At 41.1% G+C, this 22,500-nt stretch overlaps 3 protein-coding genes across 9 annotated transcripts in view; 1 reads left to right on the top strand and 2 right to left on the bottom strand.

The window, feature by feature from the left end:
* Nucleotides 1–3,238, bottom strand: part of LOC135094522 (mediator of RNA polymerase II transcription subunit 26-like) — a 9,748-nt gene extending 6,510 nt beyond the window's left edge. Inside the window, exon 1 of one of the 5 annotated variants that reach the window (XM_063994686.1) lies at nucleotides 1,815–3,238. In XM_063994686.1, the coding sequence (XP_063850756.1) occupies nucleotides 1,815–1,877 (63 nt within the window). In that variant the 5' untranslated portion in view covers nucleotides 1,878–3,238. The other 4 variants (XM_063994689.1, XM_063994690.1, XM_063994685.1 and 1 more) reach the window with 4 other exon arrangements.
* Nucleotides 3,239–3,298: 60 nt separating this feature from the next.
* LOC135094524 (mucin-2-like) lies at nucleotides 3,299–15,699 on the bottom strand. 3 transcript variants are annotated; one of them, XM_063994695.1, is made up of 6 exons: nucleotides 15,591–15,699; nucleotides 13,479–13,530; nucleotides 12,262–12,915; nucleotides 11,616–11,765; nucleotides 10,170–10,279; nucleotides 3,299–9,185 (listed from the first exon to the last, which is right to left on the bottom strand). In XM_063994695.1, exons 3-5 carry the CDS (start codon nucleotides 12,892–12,894, stop codon nucleotides 10,205–10,207), a joined length of 858 nt encoding a protein of 285 aa, XP_063850765.1. In that variant the 5' UTR covers nucleotides 12,895–12,915; nucleotides 13,479–13,530; nucleotides 15,591–15,699; the 3' UTR covers nucleotides 3,299–9,185; nucleotides 10,170–10,204. The 3 variants fall into 3 exon arrangements, with proteins under 3 accessions (XP_063850765.1, XP_063850767.1, XP_063850766.1); XM_063994697.1 differs by having other exon boundaries at nucleotides 10,170–10,273; XM_063994696.1 differs by lacking the exon at nucleotides 15,591–15,699 and adding an exon at nucleotides 13,707–13,731.
* A 2,374-nt stretch (nucleotides 15,700–18,073) lies between these two features.
* The window catches only part of LOC135094216 (serine/threonine-protein kinase WNK1-like), a 134,838-nt gene continuing 130,411 nt past the window's right edge, over nucleotides 18,074–22,500 (top strand). Inside the window, exon 1 of the mRNA XM_063994112.1 lies at nucleotides 18,074–18,372. The gene's annotated coding sequence lies outside the window, so the exon portion shown is untranslated. The remainder of the gene's footprint in view (nucleotides 18,373–22,500) is intronic.

Here is a 22,500-nt window from a genome sequence, read left to right as displayed (position 1 = left end):
CGTGGTGGGCGGGATATGAAAATGCAGGCAACTTCCTGTTACGGGTAGCTATAGGCAGGCTGTAACGAGGCTCCACCACGCCGTGCCTCGTCATTCGCCATAAAAGTACGTAATACGGCAGACAAAGCAAGTACTGGCGTCAAACTACCACAATGAAAACTTTGTCGATGGTTGAAAGAAAAATGCGAACATAGAAAACAGAAGTAGGAGAACGGGTGATGATTGTTGTTGGGTCGTCCATTGACATTTTTTACTGGCCACCACCCGAGCACACCCCCCACAGGCATTGCGGTGGTGGTGGTGGCACCTACAGTTGCCAGTCACGGCCACAAGGCACCCCGGGCCAGGCTGATGTACCCCAGCTGGCCAACTCACGCCAGGCAAAGTTAGTGACCCATTTTTTTCCCCCTCAGTATCAGTAACCAGAAGTTGGGGATGGCGATGCATCACGGCAGGGAAGGGTGAATCACGCACCCAGACATATATAGTACCTGTGCCAAACAAGGCAATGAAGCAATGACCATTGGCTACTTGGAAGACCTTACTATTGGGCCAGGGTCATCTGCTCCTCGTGACCTTTCCGTCCACGCCAGCACACAGCACATCCCTCTCGCCAGGCCCATCAGACGCACATTGAATGTTTCTCCACACAGCCAATCATTGCTTGCAATGTTGCACACGCCACAAAACATTCCACTGGCACCCCCTCCCCTATCCTCCCTCCTCCACTCCTGCACTCAAAACAGCATCACAACTTTCCAGTTTTCACCAAGGACGTATTCCGTCATAACCTCGTTTGCCGATGACCTTGTCAACATTTCTACATTCAGTTCAAATTATATGGGGGGGAGGGGGGAGGTACAATGACCTTGGTGGAGAATGCCACCACCAGCCCCCCACCACTTCACCATATTTATACCTAAACTCAACTTTCTTCACTTTTTTTTCCAAAATGCGTGGCCTACACCACCACATCCTCCACACTACACTTAGTGCTCAGAGTACAAAGAGCTGATTACGTAATATGAGCGAAATACGAAGTTCTCGACAACAAGGGGACGTTAGGGTCCAAATTAACATCGAAAACGTGAGGAAGGCAGACAGGAATCGGAAAAATCGTGAAGCTGTCTTTATTTCCCCTGGGCCAGGCAAGGGTGGTGGAATGTGTGGATCATGTTCATGGCGGCTGCGGAGCGGGACTTGGCCATGACGGGCGGCGGACACAACCTCTGGCCCACCTCGCTGCCACCCACCACCTGCGGCAGTTCCTGCAACACACCCTCCGCCACACCGAGCCAGCCAGGCTCTCCAGGCACCTTTCCGAGGCCTCCAGGGGCACGTGACGCCACACACGTCCCTCTGGCACTGATCTGGGCTGGCTTAAGGTCTTGTAGGGTTCACTAGAGATATTCCAGGTTAAAACAAGGGGTGAGGGGGTGGGTTGCGTGTGTTGCGGGGACAGAGTGGTGGGTGCAGGGCGCATGCGTGGAGCCGCGGCCACGGGAGTCGCCGTCTAGCCGCCGCCACACCGGACTGTGTGATATGTTGGTCGCACCCCCACCACACACCACATCACCACTCCCAACGCCGCTCTTGTCACCACACAACATCGCTCTCCGTGCTGGAACCACTGTTTTGTGCCTTGCAGTTCCGTGTAGTGCTTTATTTGTGATGAAAATGACGGATATATAGTGGCCCACCTGACGGCCCTTGTCAGCCATGGCGGGTCGTATTGTGATCTGTAGCTACGGTGCTTTCCTCATAACCAATTTATGAACTCATTAAGTGGCTCGATATATTTCAGTGGTGCTTACATTATAATCTTGATCAGTGCACGTCAATAATCTTGATTTTATTTCTTCTATGGAGCGCTGCATGAGGCCGCGCGTGTGGTCACGTCGGCGCAGCGGTGGTGACTGGTCGGGGCGGCGACATGGACTGGCGGGACGGGGGATTGTGGGTAACTGAGCGAGCCGGGGAGTCGCCGAGCCCGCACGAGCCCCGTGATGTCATCACTGCTGCCTGACCTGCGCTACCCTATTGGCTCGCGGGCCGCCAGAAAGCGATGGCGTCACCGTGTCGTCACTGATACATCACTTGCAGCAGGGCGGAGTGTGATCGGGAGGCGGGTGTCAGTGCCGGCCCGGGCCGCTCCTCTGCTGCACAGTGGTGTGCACCGCGGCGCCGCACCCGGCCGGGCACGTGCGTCTGCCGCGCCTCCACCACACACCCTCACTACACACTTGGGGTCATGTAGGACGACACTTTCCGGGCTACTCAATGGCGCTAAACTACACTTCAAACTAAAGGGGAAGAGCCCCCTTCTCCCTTTTAAGGATAAAGAGCGATATTTCACGTAGTACAGTGTTGCTAAGGTCGATAGTTGCGTGCTATGGGGAGGAACAGCGGGGTGCGTGTCTGCGCTTCTCACGCCACACAGGCAGACACTCAGCATCATGCTCTTGTGTCACAGCCGTGAATAACAGCGGCCAGTTTTATTTGACGGGTATTGCCACGAGTCTGTGTTTCCCAGCCACACCGGTCTTCGGACACACGCCCACGTAAACACGTCACGCTGTACATGATAAGAATAGCATTACCTTATCCGCACAGCATCACACACACACACACACACACCACGCGGATGTGAGGGAGGGCCGCGCTGCCCTACTCCTCACCTCCGTCCATTCCTCCCTCCCTCCCTTCCACTCACCCTCTCCCTGCCCTCCTCTTGGTCCAAATCAATCACCTGTGTCGCCAGCCAGCACAGGTGTAGGACTGGACACACACACACACGCACACTATTCATATACTTGAGGTAGGAAGGGAAAAAAAAATCCATGTGATGAAACGAAGCACGACGTAAAAAAGAATGAAGTTTGCTGAAAGAATGAGCTCGTTAGGAGTAAAATGTCCAATGAAAATAACCGAGGAGAGTACAAGCGTTATATGTCTTTTCCTGTTCCGTGGGTGATGTAATTATTCTGTATGTGAGGCCATTACTGTACTCTGCCCTCTCTCCTTCCTCCCTTCCTCTCCAGTACGCTTTCTTACTATTACTACTGATAACTAAATAGCTTATTATCGACATTGTTATTTTTGTAATGGTTTGTATTTGGAAGGCCGAGGAATTGATCTAAAGAGTCAATTAAGGCATGGGAGGGTGCAGCCGGGGATCGAAGCTGTACAGGGCATCTCACCATAATGATTCACTTTTTGTTAGGTTGACCACGAGTATGAATGTATGTCTATTGCATATGTATTTAATTCTAGTTTTGTATGAAGCAAACAATAAAGATTACTTTCATAATATATATTATTAAATTTCAAATGAGCCGCAGTTGTACATGATACTGTTGTGTGGGGCTACAAGTGACAAAAAATATATAACGTGGAAACTCACAAGTAACTACCAAAGTTTACTTCAAAAATCACACTTTTACATTTGTAACATTCCAGCTGAGAAACATTACAGGAGTGTCACTTTTGTCCATCACAGCCAGCTTCCAGAGCCTCCTCAGAGCCCAAACTGTGGCAATGTGTTCCCTCTACCATGGCAAGCCCCTGAAAATTATAGATCTGTTTACATCCCCTTTGAAACTGTATACAAGTCGACTGGGCATCAAAATATCTTGATACCCCAGTTGAAATCCTACTGCAAACAAAGTCAAAGATGTCATTAAATATCCCAAATACAAAATTATAACCAAACACAACCTTTCCAGTACATATTAAAATTGTCCCATGCCACTTGCCTTAGCCATGAGGAGGCTGTGACCTGGCTGTGATGGTCAGAGTAACAGAGATGGAGTGAAGCTATACACTGGGGGCCTGCAGCAGCAACACAGCAGGGGCCAAGTGTACAGGATGATGTTAAGTCAAAATTTGGAAGACTTCTTATGAAATACAGGACATGCCAATCATCTGACAGATTGTTTAGGCAAGACACACACACACATGCACACATCAATGTCATCTTCATGGGGTGCACTCAAGGCAGCCAAAGTTCGCTTACAAGTGGAAAAAGTTAATTCAAGACCAACTCCATCACTAGGGAAGGAAATTCACAAATGTTGACTGACTAGGAGCCTCTCCCTCACACTCCCTTCATCTGGTCTGGAGTGCACCAACAACTGACACAAACAAAATGTACACCCTATAATTAACTAATGTAATTTTACTCATCAGGAATGATTGAGCTCAAATGATATGTCTTTTCTGATAGGACAAGATTATCACATAGATCTCAGTCGATATTTGCTCTGATCTTACACATACAATTAACAATGGAATACCCTGAAATCACACTGAGTGAGAACTTATGATAAATAAAGAAAATACTGACTGATACCAGTTGTACTGATCAAGAAACAATGGAGGAAAGGAGCACTACAAGGCCAAAAAAAATATTACCTAATTTCCCACCAAAGTAATACTAAACTGTGTAGTTGGTGTTTATTACCACAGAAACTGAAATATTTGCAGTAAAATCGTACAGTGAGAATACCACTGTGGCTTCATTACAACTATTTTTATCACACTGATTCCATTAATTCGATTCCTAATGTGCACAACAGCAGACATGAGTTTCCTGTTCCAGTCATCATGTGTAACTGTGAGTGTTTCATCACAGGGATTCACTGCCACAGTCAACACCAGAAGAACATCTTGCAATCCCGAGGTAAAGTGACAGCACCTAAGTATCCAGATGAGGCAGCCACACCAGGACCAGCATGTGGCCCTCTAGAACCTGAACAGGGACTTGGGTGGTGGTGGTTGTGAGGGGAGCCACTAACAAACAGTACAGAGAGCTCGTGGTCACGCACGTACACACTTACACACAACATAACCAGCTACTATAATGTTGTACAAGGATGTACGAATAGGTAGTAAGAATCATATAGACTTGTGCCAAAAAGATTGAGTTTTTTTTTTTTTTTTTTTTTTTTGCTATGATCTTTCCAAGGTAAAAAAAAGTTTGAATCACAGCAAGAGAACTGTCAAATTATACACTGGAGGGAGATAAATGTACACTGCCAGACCACTACTATAATATTCTCAGCCTCTTTGTGTGGTGAGGACTGCAGGAGGCCAGCACATCACACCAGTGAGGAACATGTATTGTAAACATTTAAGTAGAGCAGCTCCCTTGATGCCAGACACACTAAGGGTCACCAGACAGACAGGTGCTGCACAGTGGTAGGCAATAGTTGAGAAATAATGACTAAGAAACAATAAGTTGATACTGGACACACCCATTATGCTAGTTTTGAGTAGATGTGTTGTGGGACTCATGAACACGAACCACGATGCTACTTTAGTGTTATACTGACATTTCTGTACACAAGACAAATTATGGCCACTCAAGTTCACACACACACACACACACACACAGTATATAATTATATTAATTATCAGCTTCTCAACAGATCTGAATATAATGACAACCAAAACCCCTGCTAAGTAAATTTCTCTAGAAATATTTCAGATCCTTTTTAACATGATAAACTTCTGTGTGTAAATTATTTGATCAACCTTTCTTTAAACAACCTTTCAACATGGCACCACAGCTTCAACAACAGCCAAATCTGCAGTGCTCACAACCAATACTGGAGAAAAGCAACCTTCAAGAACTGTTAACAACGACCAGGGAGCACACCACAAGTCTAGCATCAGCAGCTCTGCCACTCTTAATCCATAAAGATCAAAAGCTTAATAGCCTGGAGGGAACTCAGCTTACAACAGTGACCAACCATCAGTAAGGCAAACAGTTTTGTAACCATTTATACATTCCACAGGAGACACAAAGTTCCCATGGTATGAAAGTGAGAGAGGCAAAATCAGAGCTCCAAAATACAATTCTGCACAACCATGGACTTACAGGAGGCAATGGTTACAAGCTAAACTTATTGAGGCGATGTGATATGGGGTGACCAAGGAGGTGAGGAGGTCTTGCAGCACCGGGGATAGTGAAGGGGGAGGGTAGCACAACACTCCATGGCCACTGACAACCTATGCAAAGGAGGCGGCTCTCAAGGGCACAGCCAGATGCATGGTACATGGGGGACAGAAGATATTTCAAACTGCCCTAAAGCACATCTTATTATAGAATGAAAGCAGGCACAACAAGTTAAGTGAACTGTGCAGCTTCAAGGACAGTCTTATGGGCAATGTAAAAAATCTCCTAACTGGTTGAGTCTCTTGGTTGCTGTGTAAGTGTTACTGTTACTGTGGCTGAACCTGTGTTCATTGGCCAGGATTCCTACATAGTCTTGTGCAATGCATCCAGCTCACACACATGCATACATACATAATATCAATAATGCATTTGGCTGAGGTTGGCTGAGTTAGCATGGCCTTCCCTGCCTCACCCCAGATAAGAGCTGCCCTGTGTGCAGTGGATAGGAGTGTTGGCTGCACTCACTCCCTGCCTCAGCCTGTGGTAGGCAGAGCAGGGCAGAGCTGAGAGAGAACTAGCTGACTAGACACTAAATATAAGATCACAGCAAAGGGAGTTTCCCCACTACCTTAAGTAGACTAAACCATCATGTGCACAGCTGTGGATGCAATGTCTGCCACACTTGTGAGAGAGAGAGAGAGAGAGAGAGAGAGAGAGAGAGAGAGAGAGAGAGAGAGAGAGAGAGAGAGAGAGAGAGAGAGAGAGAGAGAGAGAGAGAGAGAGAGAGAGAGAGAGAGAGAGAGAGAGAGAGAGAGAGAGAGAGAGAGAGAGAGAGAGAGAGAGAATCTGAATGGAATTATGAAGTGGAAGTACCAAAGCCAATTTATGACTGAGAGATATTCAGTTATGAGTAATTTTTATCCAGTGTTTGTAAACACAAGCTGTGGTACATCATGTGTCAGTAATTCCTCCCACAACTGTGCAGTGTGAATGCACACACAAAACAAAATACATTTTATGTTGTTGATAAGAAAGGGACACTGCATTATAAAAAAATACCAGAATCAATGTGCATGCAACACAGCTGCCATACACTGAGACACACACACACACACACACACACACACACACACACACACACACACACACACACACACACACACACACATAAAAATAATACTTGTATCAGCAAAATGAGGACTGCACTTCATGATACTAAAAAATCAAATATACATTCCTGGAGATATGCATGCAGTGTGATGATAATGAAGCTCAACAAATAAGAATAAGAAAAACAAAGAAGCAGGAAAGGATGTGGTGCATGGACAAGGTTGCTGTGGCCAAGAGCAACTGAGAGAGCATTGGGGCATCAGGGAGGTGCTAAGGTGGAGGTGAGGGCAGCCTGGGTTCAGATGCAGCAGACTCACATCACCACATCATCTCAGCACCTCAGAACACACCAAGGAATGCAGGTGAATCTCCCTTTACAAATGTTTGGAGTCCTGCTATGGCACAGGGGATGGCTGGCATGAGGGAACACTGCAAATGCACTTCTTGTACAATGTGAAAGGCAACAAGAAGAGGAGGAAGTGAGGGAACTGGAAACTTCCTCTTCTGTATTTCTATTCTTGTGATGAGTTTAGACATATCTTATGTAACCTAACTTCCTTTGAAGGTAATTTCAGCCTGGTATAAAATCATGGTGTAGAATGTATACTGTAGTACACAAATAAATCAATGTTCTTTGATGCAATTTATGAGTAGATTTTGTATTAATGATTAAAACTCTTTAAAAATTATATGAGAAAACGAAAATGTATTAAATGGAAAAAAATGCCATCTACACCAGACCCAACTTGCAATTTTTACTTTATAGGCAGTTAGTGAGCACCGTGAGTCATTCATAAACAGAGTGAGCATTGGGACTCATTCATAAACAGAGATTCACCTGCAGACAAGATCAAGACAACAGAAACACTTTAGCACAGTTAATCCACCCTTTGCTGGGCATGAATGAAGACACATTGCTTCCAGAGAGAGCACCACCAGCTGTACCTTGCACACCACACACAGACACACACACACACACACACACACACACACACACACACAAATCCTCTCCTTGGCAATATCAACAACTAAAGCTCCTCTGAGAGTGGCTGCACAGATGTAAACAGGAGTTGCATCCTGCCTCGCTTGCTCCTGAGTCCTACCCACCGCAACCTTATGAATGAGTTATATAAAGGATGGTCATGCACTTCTACAGTTACTGTTAGGATGGCCATGTATATCTCAGGCTGTCTTTAACATCATTCTCTATATACATGCACCAAGCAGCCAGTGTAAATAGCCTGAGTCTGCCACCAATAAGTCACAAGAGATGTTATGCCACAAATGAGGTACATCCAAGAGGGCTGCAGGACTCAGGAAGATAGGACTGGCTGGAGGCAAGACACAACTCTTCTCTTTTGGGATACAAACAATAATAGACTGCTACGGTGACGGCCCATTCAGACTAGGGGAAAGTATCACATGTACGGTACGGTATCTGAGAAAACGTGTAGTGTTCCTAACATTGAAACTGTGAGGCGTTCCAACGGCTGTGACCAATTCTACCAGCACAAAGACACACACACACTGTTTTCTCTACTCACTCATCCTCCTTCTTGACAGAATACGGTCACATTGTACATACACACACCTGATAATCAAGCAAGTATCAGGAGTACAATTACCTCTGCTTAAGTAATTTCTTTTACAAATAACTTATTGCTTATCACTGAAGTAAAGTCTTTAAAAGCCGTGAATCTGGAATTACATAAATTAATCAAAAATAAGTGTTTGTCACCTTAATATACACTTATGCATGTATACACTCATTACAAACTCAAACCTCATATTTTCTCTTAAGTTTCTCACGTGAAGTAATTAAATAATTAAGTGGCAGACATTACCGTGTGACCGGAGCTACAGAAATACGTAACACGTAATCTACTGGCCTGGTGGCGGTGGCACAACACTTCCTGGACAACAACCGGCGCTGCTAAAACAAACACAACAACCTGCAACTTGACACACACAACACCACTGTTAGTATACCACAAGGGACCAATCACAAGGCAACATGTCTGACTACTGCCAATCAGGGTGCTGAGTTCCGGCAGCATGGGGGCAGTGGGGACTGTGTGTGCCCTCACCCTCTGTGTGTGTGGGGGCTGCCGGCCAGGGGGAGATGCGGCCACCAGTATGAGAACTTGAGCAGCTTAACTCATGCCGTCACTCCTCCCTGCAAGACGCCCATAAAGGACTCATTATTATTTATTTTTTATGTAAGAGGGACACTGGCCAAGGACAACAAAGAGACAAAAACAGTCGCTCCTCCCTGCAAGACATGCATAAAGGACTCATTATTATTATTGTTATTATTTTCTATGTGAGAGGGACACTGGCCATGAGCAATAAAGTGTAAAAAAATGTACACTGAGGTGCCATTCCCAAAAAATAGGTCATATGTCATCCAAAATTGAAGGACAAGTGTTTTGAAACCTCCCTCATAAGAGTTCTTGATCCTGGTACCTTAAAACCAAGCTCATAAGGAATCCCAGGTGATTCTTCCTCACTGTAGCAAAGCAAACAAGGTGACATGTTGCTCATCATCTAGATAATGTTTAATCTTTGGTTTCTAATGTAACTCTTACATGCTTTGCTTGCCTTCACAGTTGCACCTCACGACTCTGCTCTCTTATGGTGCTGTCCCATGTTTCAAGACACTTATACTGCTTTCTTTTTATTACCTATAATTTCTTTTTACCTCTGTTAAGGGACTGGTGCCTCAGTGGGCCTTTTTTTCACTTAGTTCTTGTTGCCCTTGGCCAGTACAACTCTTGCATAAAAGAAAAGAAAAAAAAGTGACTGAAAAATGGCCAGTTATGAAATTTAAAAGACAAAGCAACAAATGAATTGTATCATGATGAATTTGTACATGATGAATATCTTTTACCAGGAATTCTAAGACCCATAATATATCAACATTTTCATGCAATATAACACAAAACCACTCATACCAGAATACTTTCAAAATGTTCATGGATGCATTTTGACTTGCAACACTACTTTTAATATATGATAAATTTTCAGAATGCAATCTATTATATGCTTGCATTTTTTGTCTTTCCCAAATCCCATGAAACACGTCAAGTTCCGAGTATTCCAGACAACAGACTCTCAGGCAGTGTCAGTACTTTGCCATGGTGGTTGGGTGCACACTCACACAGCAAATAAGGGATGCTTCAGGTCTCAGCAGTGTCATTCCTTCTGAGAGGTGCTGCTGGGAGGCTTCTGGCTGGCCTCAAAAGTAGCATTGCCAGAGTATAGCTGCACCTGTGGGAAGACAATGCAATGATTTTTTATTCTATTTCATTTTATTTATCTTCATTTATTTTTTATGTACGAGAAAAAGTCACTCCTCCCTGCAGGATGCATATAAAGGATTCAGATTTTTTTTCCTTTTTATGTAAGAAGGATACTGGCCATGGGCAACAAAGAGTGAAAAAACACCCAGTGAGGTGCCCATTCCTAGTTTCATCATCCCTGGTAACTCTCCTGTAGGAAGAATGAAAAACAGATTGAGTTACATTGCCACAACAATGAGGCCATGGGGTGTCGGCCAGGATTTCAAAGAGAGCACTCACGGCCTCTCCCTGCTGTGAGTGGTGATCAGACTCATTACCTTCTGGCCTCAAGCTGACCATTACACCACAGAGGCACTTTTTTTTGTAAGACGGACACTAGCCGAGAGAGAGAGAGAGAGAGAGAGAGAGAGAGAGAGAGAGAGAGAGAGAGAGAGAGAGAGAGAGAGAGAGAGAGAGAGAGAGAGAGAGAGAGAGAGAGAGAGAGAGAGAGAGAGAGAGAGAGAGAGAGAGAGAGAGAAAAGAGGGGTGTAATGAGTGCCAATTTCAAAAGAAAGGTAAAATTTATTGCTCAAAATTGGAGGATAAGTGTCTTGAAACATCCCTCTTGAAATTGTTTAAATCATAGGAAGGAAGAAATACAGAAGCAAGAAGGGAACTCTAGAGTATACCGGAAGAAAGAATGGATGATATGATACAAGGTGATGGACCAAGTATGATACCTTTGTTATCGTGACTTTGATAGAGTGACGTAAGCATTTCATCTTATCAACTCCTCTCCTCTAACTGTCTTCAGCCTCTCTCTCTGCCACAACGTTGCATCTCTTGCTGTCTTCTACCACTATATTCATGGTAACTGCTCTTCTGATCTTGCTAACTGCATGCCTCCCCTCCTCCTATGGCCTCATTGCACAAGACTTTCTACTTTCCCTTACTGAACTGAACTGAAGTGAATTGAAGTGCCCTGCCTGGGTGTGGTGGATCAGGACGTGAATGACCCAGGATGACGGACCAAGTGTGAAACCTTTGATATTGTGACTTTGGCTGAATAAACCTACTGAACATCCACATTCAGCATGGATAAACTGGGCAGAGGAGACAAAAAGAGAAAAATGGGAAGGAAATCTAATACAACAGTAATAATAATAATAATAATAATAAAAATAATAATAATAATAATACCCATCCCTACCTAACATCCTCATTCACCTAACCTCAGCAAGGACAAGCCAGAGAGACAGAAGTGGGAAAAGAGGAGGAAAAAAAAAAAATCTACTACTACTATTGATCCCTAACAGTGGGCTCACCTTATCAGCCTCAGGTCTCAGGGAACGCTCCTCCTCCAGCAGCTGATTCTCCCAGTCATCCACGTCATCGGTGGGGTCAAAGTTGTACACAGGCATGAGCTGGTGTCTGAGGCGCTCCAGCTGCCACCGCCGCCGCACCCACCACACACTCTGCCAGGGAGGGATGCCATTACTGGTGGACTCATGGCAAAAACTATATCTTGTGATTGGCTTTGTGCAGAGTGAATGATTAAGAGATATTAAATTATATACCACAATATAGATTAAGCCATTAAACTATATAATTTAACAAAAGATCAAAAGCCATTAAGCCATTAGACTTCATAAACATAGATTAAGCTATTAAATGGTGTACTTCAACACAGATTAGGGCAACAAGTCATTAAACTACATACTTTACCACACACTGGCATGTTAAACAACGTACATTAACACAGACTGAGCCATTAAACTCAGTACTTTAACACAGATAAGAGCCAGTAAACAACTTACTTTAGGCTAAAACCTAAACACATTTCAAAAATAGATATTCAAAGCTTCGAAAAATCACCCAATTATGAAACCTGATTAACCTTGTCATATTCAATTCCAAACTTCCTATATTGACACCCGGACAGGAGAAAGGATAGAGAAGACAGCAACTCACCGCCCCAATCACCAAGATCACAGTCACAAGGATGAAAAGGCTAATGGCCACTGAGACTCCAGGATGAGGGCCTGGTGGAGCATTGGTGGTGATGATGGTGGAGGGAGAGCTGTCTGTGGAGCCTGGTGGAGGAGGAGGCAGTGTGGTATGGCCAGGATCAGGTGTATTTGTTGTGTTGTCCTGTGGTGTGGTGGTGACAGTAGTTGTAGTGGGGGCTGGTGTTGTGGTGTCTGGCTGTGTGGTAGTAGTGGTGGTAGTGGTGGTGGTGGTGTTGACAGTTGTGGTGATTTCAGTGGGTGGGATCGTAGGAGGTGGTGTCGTGATGGGTAAAGTGGTGTCTGGGATGTCCGTGTGTGGTGTGGTGATGACTGTGGTGGGCTTGGGTGTGGTGACTGTGGTCGGTTCTTCTGTGGCTGGTGCTGTGTCGTTCTCCAACTGTGGCGCTGGCTTGGTCACTCGTGGGGCTTTCGTGGTATCATTCTGCAGGGGTATGGTGGTGGCAGCCGAGGGGAGTGTGGTAGAGGGAGGAGGTGTGGCACTGCTGGCATTCTGCTGTGGAAGGGTGTGTGTGGCATGTGGTGTAGCGAGCAGGCAGGTGGCAAGGAGCACCACCACATGGCTTATCAAAGGCATGCCGGGAACATCCACTCCAGTCTGCAAGGTAGGGAGTCTGGTCACACACACACAAACATACAGGCAGTTCTTGAGTTATGACAGAGTTACCTTCTTATGCCATGTTGTAAATTTTCAGTGTAGGTCAGAGGCAGCCTAAGTAAGCACCTGCAGCATGTCACTCATCTATGCTAATGCTATAGTACTGTAGAGTCATAATCTAGGCCGCAAAAAACATTGGTGACTAATGTACCTGTATAAAGCACATAGAGGGCATACACTGAAGGAAAAAATAATTAAATAGATCAGTAACAATCAGCAAATGGGGAATGTACAAGGACAAGCACTGCCAGCATGATAACAAATTCCCTATACTGTTATTCTTTTGATTCCTTATACATAAAAAATAAAATAGAAGAAAATAATAACATTACTAATTTTGCTCTTTTGTTGCCCTTGGCCAGTGCCCCTATTACATAAATAAAAAAATGAATTGCTCTTTTTGTTGCTCTTGGCCTCTTGTATAAGATAAAAATCATTGATTATTATTATTATTTCAAGGCTGCAAGGCTGATACAAGGTGACACACAAAGGACAATACTCACGGTGCTGTGTTACACTGGAGTCTTTTATCACCACGTTTAATCATCTAATAATCTGAAAAATATAATAGAGATAACATTACAATACACACACAAACAAGACTTACAAAAACTAATCATTACTGTTTTCATATTTCACCCCTGTCTCTTCCTTCTGACACCTCTCCTTCTACAGCAGAGGATGGCTAGAGGTGAAATGTCTCCTACAAAAGATAAGGATGATAAGCGTACATAATTATACATGGACAGATAACTCTCCCCATGTAAACACTGACCAACTACACACACACTCTCAAGCTCAACTGAAGGAATGCTACCCCTGTACTTCCTGAGTGACACAGGTGACTAAGCAGGATGGAGTCACATGGCTGGGAATTTCTACTAGTCTGTGTTTTGTATAGTGATGAAATTTCCATGAGTGATAGTATGTGGACATTTTCTGTAACATCTCTGCACCACATCTCTGCTATTTTCAAAAGGCTCTAGTTGAAGTTATACAGGTTTTTAAGGGTGTTTTTATGGTTCTAGTGACAAGATTTCTACATTATTCACAGGAGAAACACCCTTGGAAACCTGGTTAATCATTTCTGTAGTCTTTGAAAATACTCGTGGTGGGAGAGAAGTGTTTTTGAATACAGGCCAATGTGTGGTGCAGTTCCCAGTAATATAGGTAATGCTAAGAGGTGTTTGGTATGGATGTAAATAATTATTACATGAGGGAACAGTGATGGTAAATTCTCAGAAAATTACATCTTTTTAAATTTCAAGATAAAATTATTATATTATGATAGATTTTGGTGTTTGGAAATAATATGATGCCCACACTGCTCTCCTTGGCTGAGGGAAAGAAGATTATTACAAAGGATTAGTAATAGTAAATTCTGAAAACCACATCCTTTACAACGCAAAACTATTATTAATAGATCTTGAATATAATCATCATAGTCATCACCATCATCATTTCATTTCAAGTCCTCATCTTCCCTTACACTGTGGTTTGAATTGCTATGATAACCCCTGAGTTGTCTGTAAGTACATAAGGAAATTATTACAAGAGATTACGGTAACAACTCTTCAGGATTACGTGAGATTTATTGATCCTATGGAAAGAAAAAGGGAAAAAGGTGCAAAGTATTCATGTAAAGGGTTATCTGGTGAAGATTCAGAAGTAAGATCCCTATTTTTCATTTGTAAAAGAAAGGATATAATAAAAAGTGATGCCCAATAAAAACTAGACATAATGAGATAGTCAGGTTGATGTTATTTGGTAAAGATTTGAAAGTAATATCCATTTATACAGGAGATGATACAATAAAAGTGGTTGCCGACAACATCTAAGATATATAAATTCAAAAGCACATAAAAACTACAAAAAAAGCTATGCTACAACAAAATTCAGAGGGTCAAATTAGAAAAAAAAAAAATCTCTTACCTTTTACTTTACCTCTTACTTAGATATATTAATTTGAAACACATAAAATCTACAAGAAAAACTATAATTGAACAATTCAGAAGATCAGACTAGCAAAACTGTACCAATTACTTTAACAAGCCTTGGCTCACGTGCACCAGCAACACGAAGGAACATGTTATTGCATCACTGTTGGCGCTTCTTCTTTGTTATTGGTGCCCCTTTACTTATTCACTCAACATATCACTAAATTTTAATTATGACACAAAAATCAGACACAAAAGCGAAATCAATACCATGTCTAAAAAAAAAAAATAATAATAATTAAACATTTCAATCAATTAAGTTTCGAAGGTATCTTAATTACCCACATTAAATACATAAATAACCATAATTACCTCGCCTCTGCCACACCCTCCACAAGACCACCGCCTGTGTACGTTTAGCATCATGTACGTCACCATTCATGTACGTTTTAGGGTGACATGTACACGCAAAGTAACAAACTGTACATACCCTGACGTGGGCGTTTTTTTTTTTTTTTTTCGTGGAGGGAGTACGCATGCCTTGCTTTAACGCCGATATTACCACAACTTCGCCTTCAGGAGCGCCAAGGAGAAGGAGTCCCAGACCCTCTGTGTGTCCTAGGGAGGAGGGTGGAGGGTAGAGTCTGCTGGAGTAAGGTTAATTAGTGGAGTATTTACCTGTGTTGGCGATGGACGCACTCCCTCCCTTCCTCTCGTTTGTTTATGTCGTCTGCTGCCTGGGACTCGGTCTGGGTCCTAGTCTGGGGCTCGGTCTGAGTCCTGTTTGGGGCTCGTACTTGATCCTTCTCTGTGTCTTTTATTTATTTATTGTTGTTATTATTTTTATGTAACAGGGGTACTGGTTTAGGGTAACAAAAATAATGAAAAAATGCCCACTAATTGTCGGTCTCTAAAGAAAGGTCAAAAGGATCATTAAAAATTGGAGAAGCGTTTTAAAACCTCCCTTTTGAAAGAGTTCAATAAATAGGATATACAATAGCAGGTAGGGAGTTTCAAAGTTTACTAGTACAATCCAGTCCAGTCCAATAGTAGCTGTGGGATTGCCTTTGCTTCTACTCCCACTTGCCTTTGTGATTTCCCTGCTTGTCTTGTCCTTTCTCTATAATGAATTTTCCTCCTTGATTTCCAAATCTTGCAAACATACTTCTTTCTGCTTTCTTCAGTTAACATCATTAACTATTATTATTATTATTATTATTATTATTATTATTATTATTATTATTATTATTATTATTATTATTATTGTTATTATTATTATTATTATTATATTATTTTTGTTTTGATGAATGATTGGGAATATTCTTAGATTAGAGAGGTGGACAGAATAGGGGTGAAAGAAAGCAAGTCTTGTGCAGCGAGGCCGCGGGAGAAGGGTCGGCATGCAGTTAACGGGATTAGAAGAGCAGGTCAGTTCACACTAGGAAAATTCGTGAAAATAGCTGTAGTAGATAACAAGAGATGCAAAATTAAGGCGATGAGAGAGAAACTGAAGAATTACATTAAAGGAAAAGAGTTGATGAGATAAAATGGGTCCTGCCATGTCATTTGCACAATTCTAATATATGTACCAACAAAGGTATGTAAACATATCACGCAGGGAAGCCACAGAACGCTTGACTTCTGATCTTTCTAAAATTTCTGATTGGGGCAGAGCAAACTTGGTATTGTTCAATGTCTCAAAAACTCAATTCCTCCATCTATCAACTCGACACAACCTTCCAGACAACTATCCCCTCTTCTTCAATGACACTCAACTGTCCCCCTCTTCTACGCTGAACATCCTTGGTCTGTCCTTTACTTATAATCTGAACTGGAAACTTCACATCTCATTTCTAGCTAAAACAGCTTCTATGAAGTTAGGTGTTCTGAGACGTCTCCTCCAGTTTTTCTCACCCCCCCCCCAGCTGCTAACTCTGTACAAGGGCCTTATCCGTCCATGTATGGAGTATGCTTCACATGTCTGGGGTGGGTTCCACTCATAGTGCTCTTCTAGACAGGGTGGAATCAAAAGTTTTTCGTCTCATCGACTCCTCTCCTCTAACTGACTGTCTTCAGCCTCTCTCTCACCGCCGCAATGTTGCATATCTAGCTGTCTTTTGCCGCTATTTTCATGCTAACTGCTCTTCTGATCTTGCTAACTGCATGCCTCCCCTCCTTCCGCGGCCTCGCTGCACAAGACTTTCTTCTTTCTCTCACCCCTATTCTGTCCACCTCTCTAACGCAAGAGTTAACCAGTATTCTCAATCATTCATCCCTTTCTCTGGTAAACTCTGGAACTCCCTGCCTGCTTCTGTATTTCCACCTTCCTATGACTTGAATTCCTTCAAGAGGGAGGTTTCAAGACACTTATTCATCAATTTTTGACCACTGCTTTGACCCTTTTATGGGACTGGCATTTCAGTGGGCATATTTTTTTATTGGATTTTTGTTGCCCTTGGCCAGTGTCCTTCCTACATAAAAAAGAAAAAAAAAAGTCTTAGATAATACTAAAATTTGCAGTAATATTAAGTGAGTCTGGTCATTATACAACTTATAAGACCTACATATTTACATTTATAAGCCCGTGGTCTTATCTTTACTCATATGGGTGATTATAGTGTATAAGTAACGTCAAAAATTGATAATTTATCATAATATTTAAGAATTGTTTGCGTGTCTGGTCTTGGTCTGGGTCTCAATTTCCCTTTCACTTTTGATTCCAGAGACTACTGCTTTGTTTCGAAATTCAGCATGAATGCGCTTATAATTTTATTTATACTGATGGCATAAATTGAAATCTTATTTTTTTTTATTTATCTTTTTTTTTATCTATATTTCTTAACAGGACTTATTCATGGTTTTATTTTAGGTGTCTATACTAGAAGTACATCTTTAAATTTCCAACATTAGTGTTTTCCCCAAAATCATACTCAGAATTTATAATCTTAGTCATATTTGATACAAAATTGTCATAATACACATGATTATAGGATCACAGCGAAGATAAGTTATAAGATACAAAATTATTTTTATAAAAAGTGGCAATGCCTAATCTATAAATGTCTAAAATAATCAGATTCAGAAGTAACAAAAGAGCATCGCATCCTGCAACTATAAATGATCCAAAACATGATCCCGTTACGAAAGAAGAATCAGATTCTTGTAGTTTTTAACCCTCAGTGAGACGAGAACAGTGGCTGGCTATTGGCTTATTTCGTCTCTCTGTACGCTCAAAATAAGCGTCTGTAGACCAAAACCTGGGGTCAAATAAGGAAACTGAGTGGCTGGAGTGGATTCTGACCCTGAAATAACCCCTGAAAACCCTAAAAAGTGAGGATCTGAGGGTGAAATCTGGACCTCTTGCCTCAGGCCGTGGTGTAGTTTCTTCGCCTTCATCTTATTTCGTGTTTCTCGTCCACCTTCACCTGATCTGAGCCGCTTCCCAGTCGTCTCTGCACAGGTAAGGCAGGTGTGCGTCTTGTAATTAGTGTCCCAAGGATAATTAACCAGTTTCATTTGTGTGGCTAGAACGTAATAGTTGTGTAAGGATATTTAGTTTGATAATTTGTTTGGTATTATCATATATATTCACTCGTCTCACGGCAAAATAAAGAAAAAAAGTTCTCCGTGAAGTATTTGGATGACTTTTAATTTAGTGGGTATGCATCTTTACCGCCGCAAATTGTTCGTTCTAGAGATATTAATTGTTAGCTTAAGGATCAGTTAGGTTTAATTAGATTGGGTTTAGTTAAGTTTAGTGAGGATAGGTTTAGTCAGTTTTAGTTACATTAAGTTCAATTAGGTTTAGGTTAGGTATGATTAGGTTTAATTAGGCTAGGTTTAGTTAGGTTTAATTAGGTTAGGTTAGGTTTAGTTAGGTTTAATTAGGTTAGGTTAGGTTTAGTTAGGTTTAATTAGGTTAGGTTTAGTTAGGTTTAATTAGGTTAGGTTAGGTTTATTTAACGTTTTTTTGTTTGTTTAATTTCTACTTGTTTATGTGTATGTGTGTGTGTGTGTGTGTGTGTGTGTGTGTGTGTGTGTGTGTCAAGGGGTATATAAGAAAAAAATTGATTTGTGTTAGATTAAGTTTAATTAGGTTTATTTAAGTTAGCTTTAGTTAGGATTAGTTAGATTAGGTTTAATTAGGTTTAGTTTGGTTAGATTTAATTAGGTTTAGTTAGGTTTAATTAGATTAGGTTTAGTTGGGTTTAATTAGGTTAGGTTTAGTTAATGTTTTTTTTTTGTTTGTTTAATTTCTACTTGTTTAGGTGTATGTGTGTGTATGTGTGTGTGTGTGTGTGTGTGTCGGGGCGTATATAAGAAAGAAATTGGTTTATGTCGGAAACAGTTACTAGAGTGATTCAAGGCACATCAAAGTTACCAGAAAAATGTAGCCTAGTCCGGAGTTGTTAGACAGGTGAAAAACTATAAATTTGCGGTTTGTTTTTGTTGTGTTGTGTTGTGTTTGTGGATTTTGTGTTTGGTTGTGGTAATGTTAGGTTAGGTTGTTGTGTTATGGTGATATTTTTGTTGTTTTTGTCATTTTTTTTTTTTTTTTTTCGTGTTGTGTTAATCATTATTTCGTTGTGAATTTATATTTTATTTTTGCTGCTTTGTTTTCTTTTAAATGCACGTTTCTCTTTTTTTTATATATTTTTGTTTTAATCTATCTTTCCATTTTCTTTTTTTCCAATGTTTTATTTCTTCTCTTCCTCAAATTCCCATTTTCTTTCACATTTTCTCATTTTTCTTTCCATATTTTCTAGAGTATTTTAATTCATTATTTTTTTTCTCATTTTTCAACATCTTATGCAATGGCCAGACAGTGACAATCCAACCAAATTTTGTCTTTTGCCTTATTTTTCTTTCCCTCTTTATTTATCATTTACCCTTTTTCTCATGCAATGGCGGAGAGGGAAGAATAACCAAATTTTAATGCAAGAAGCCACAAAAAAAAAAATATTAACTTGTAACTTTTTGGGATGTACTGTTAAATTATAAATTGTTGCCAAGTATTACCAACCCTACCCTGTTCCTCCCCCCCCACCCCTCTCTCTCTCTCTCTCTCTCTCTCTCTCTCTCTCTCTCTCTCTCTCTCTCTCTCTCTCTCTCTCTCTCTCTCTCTCTCTCTCTCTCTCTCTCTCTCTCTCTCTCTCGCTAGGTCTATAAATGATATGTCTTTTATACATTAATTTGTACACAAGTGCCTATATGCTTTAACAAAGACAAAAATTTAAAACACATTGATAACTCCTTCATATCTCATCCTTTTGGCTTGGGAAAATACTGAAGGGGGGGGCGGAGGGGGGCCGGGGGTTGTTTTTTTTGGCAAATACTATTTTGAACCCACGAATATTATCTCTTGGTCACAGTGTTAAAGAGACCGCGAAACAGCAAGAGGAGATATTTATATCGACAAAATTTAAATAGCCACGTCACTAGGACAAGATTTAAATGCCCCGCTGTGTTGCATCATCGCCACATCACCACATGTCCCTCATTATGTAGTGAGAATACTGGTATTTTTTGTATAATTCACGTTAGAAGTTATTTTTTCTTTTAATTTTTCTCCTTTTGGCATTCCTCCCCTATTCATCTCTGTGTGAGTGGAGTAGTGTCTGGCTGGGCTGGCTGTGCTGGTTCAGTACCCTCCCAGTCAGCGTTGGGAAGGTATGCTGCTCTGTTCATCTCCTAAGTTCTCTCATAAGGATGACATGCAAGAGGAGATTATAAAAATTGAGAAGAGACAACCTGAAGAAGACCAGCATGAGATGTATCTAGCACCTTACCTCCACCACCACCACCACCACTACCACTACCACCATCACCACCACTACCACTACCACCATCACCACCACCATCACAGCTTTGGAACACAACTCTGGCTTTACAGGAAAAATAATAGCAAATCACTGGTTCTGATGCCAAATTACAGAATTACTTGCCGTGGAAGGACAAGGGGGAGAGAGGAAAGAGCATGAGAACTTAACAAGGACAAGGAATACGAAATAGGAGAATATTAGGAATGTATCTAGGTATGAAGAGGAAGGTAGTGGCTCTTAATTGTTGAAGGAGTAATATTTTTTTATAAGGGGAACCAGATACCTAGTTGCGTTTTCTTGAAAGTGTAAGGTCTAGGGAGTGATATGTGAAGATTATCATAAACCTCATTAATTTTATTCTTGTTACATGAACCTGTAGAAGATGTGAAGGGTTTAATTGATAGACAAAATGAAATAGACACCAGATTACTTACATTTAAAGGTAGAAGGATGAAAATTAATCCGTAGTATTATTAGATACTGCGTGTTATTCTCATGACGTACTGTAGAGGTGTTAGAAGTAATAGATGAATAGATAGAAGGGACAAATAGAACAGGTGTTGGGATAGATTTAAAGATACAAGAATAAAAACTAATCTGATACTATAAATAGACATCTTTTGTGCTACTCTTTATGTCACAGAGATAAAGTAATAAATATAAGAAGTGATACAAAAAATAGGCTACATAACAAGTTTAGAAAGATTTGAAGGAATGAAGATAAAAAACTACCCTGTAATGTTATGAATCAGTAGCATTTATGTTACTCTTTATTTCATAGAAGTGTAGAAATAATAGATAGAAGCGACAAGCAACAGAAAGAGGATAGACAGATTTAAAGATACGAAAAGAAATTCACTTGTAACATCATAAATATCGTAAATTCTGTTGTTATCACACTAAGGAGCTTTGGCAGCCTTTAATGTGGTGTTCAGGAATAGATAAGATTGATAGATAAGTGAGGTGATGAAAGTGAATGCCATATAATTATTAAGTTTATTTATTTATTTATTTATTTATTTATTTTTTATTATGTTCAGGCAGAAATGTCTCTTAATGGTTATAGTTGCATTGATGGGTGGAAATAATTGTTTGTGATTGTGAGTAAAAAGGTTCTGTGAAAAATTAAGGGAAGTAACTGCACATGGGGAAAAAATGCAAGGGAATTAACTGCACAAGGGGAAAAAATACAAGGCTAACTGCATATGGGGGAAAAAAAAGCTTGTTTGTGTTATATGATGAAAAAAAGGGAAAAAAAGAAAGGGGAAAATTAACAGTATACAGTTAGGGAAAAATATTTGTTCATGCTATCAACTGAAAAAAGAAAAAAGAAAAAAAGGAAATAGACGAAGGAAGGAGTGGAAATAACTGCTTGTGTTTGGGGAAAAAAAAAAAGATAAGTAAATAAAAAAAAATAAATACGCACACAAAAAAAAGGAAAAACAAAAAAAATATATACCAAAAGGAACCAAAAAAAAAAGAAAATGCTGCTGCTAATAATAACAGTACAAGATGAAATATTTAATCACAATAACATAAAAAATAACCTTTCAAAAACACAAGATCAAGATTGGCATTAATTTTAGCATGCCTTCAATTAGCTGAGACAAGACTAAACACAGGAGAGAGAGAGAGAGAGAGAGAGAGAGAGAGAGAGAGAGAGAGAGAGAGAGAGAGAGAGAGAGAGAGAGAGAGAGAGAGAATTAATACCCTGACCTTGATTAGTATGAAAAAAAACATATAATAAGGAAAAGAAGAATCTGCTG

The sequence above is a fragment of the Scylla paramamosain genome, chromosome 45 (assembly GCF_035594125.1).
Source record: "Scylla paramamosain isolate STU-SP2022 chromosome 45, ASM3559412v1, whole genome shotgun sequence".
NCBI classification, from domain to species: domain Eukaryota; kingdom Metazoa; phylum Arthropoda; class Malacostraca; order Decapoda; family Portunidae; genus Scylla; species Scylla paramamosain.
This window is presented reverse-complemented; position numbering and strand designations above follow the sequence as displayed.

Excerpts from the sequence above, each read along its gene's own strand:
- LOC135094524 (XM_063994695.1), bottom strand. The coding sequence starts at position 12,894 with ATGCCTTTGATAAGCCATGTGGTGGTGCTCCTTGCCACCTGCCTGCTC. Across the intron at positions 11,766-12,261 it reads TGATCTTGGTGATTGGGGCG|AGTGTGTGGTGGGTGCGGCG; the intron begins GTGAGTTGCTGT and ends CCTCCCTGGCAG. Across the intron at positions 10,280-11,615 it reads TGAGACCTGAGGCTGATAAG|GTGCAGCTATACTCTGGCAA; the intron begins GTGAGCCCACTG and ends GTCTTCCCACAG.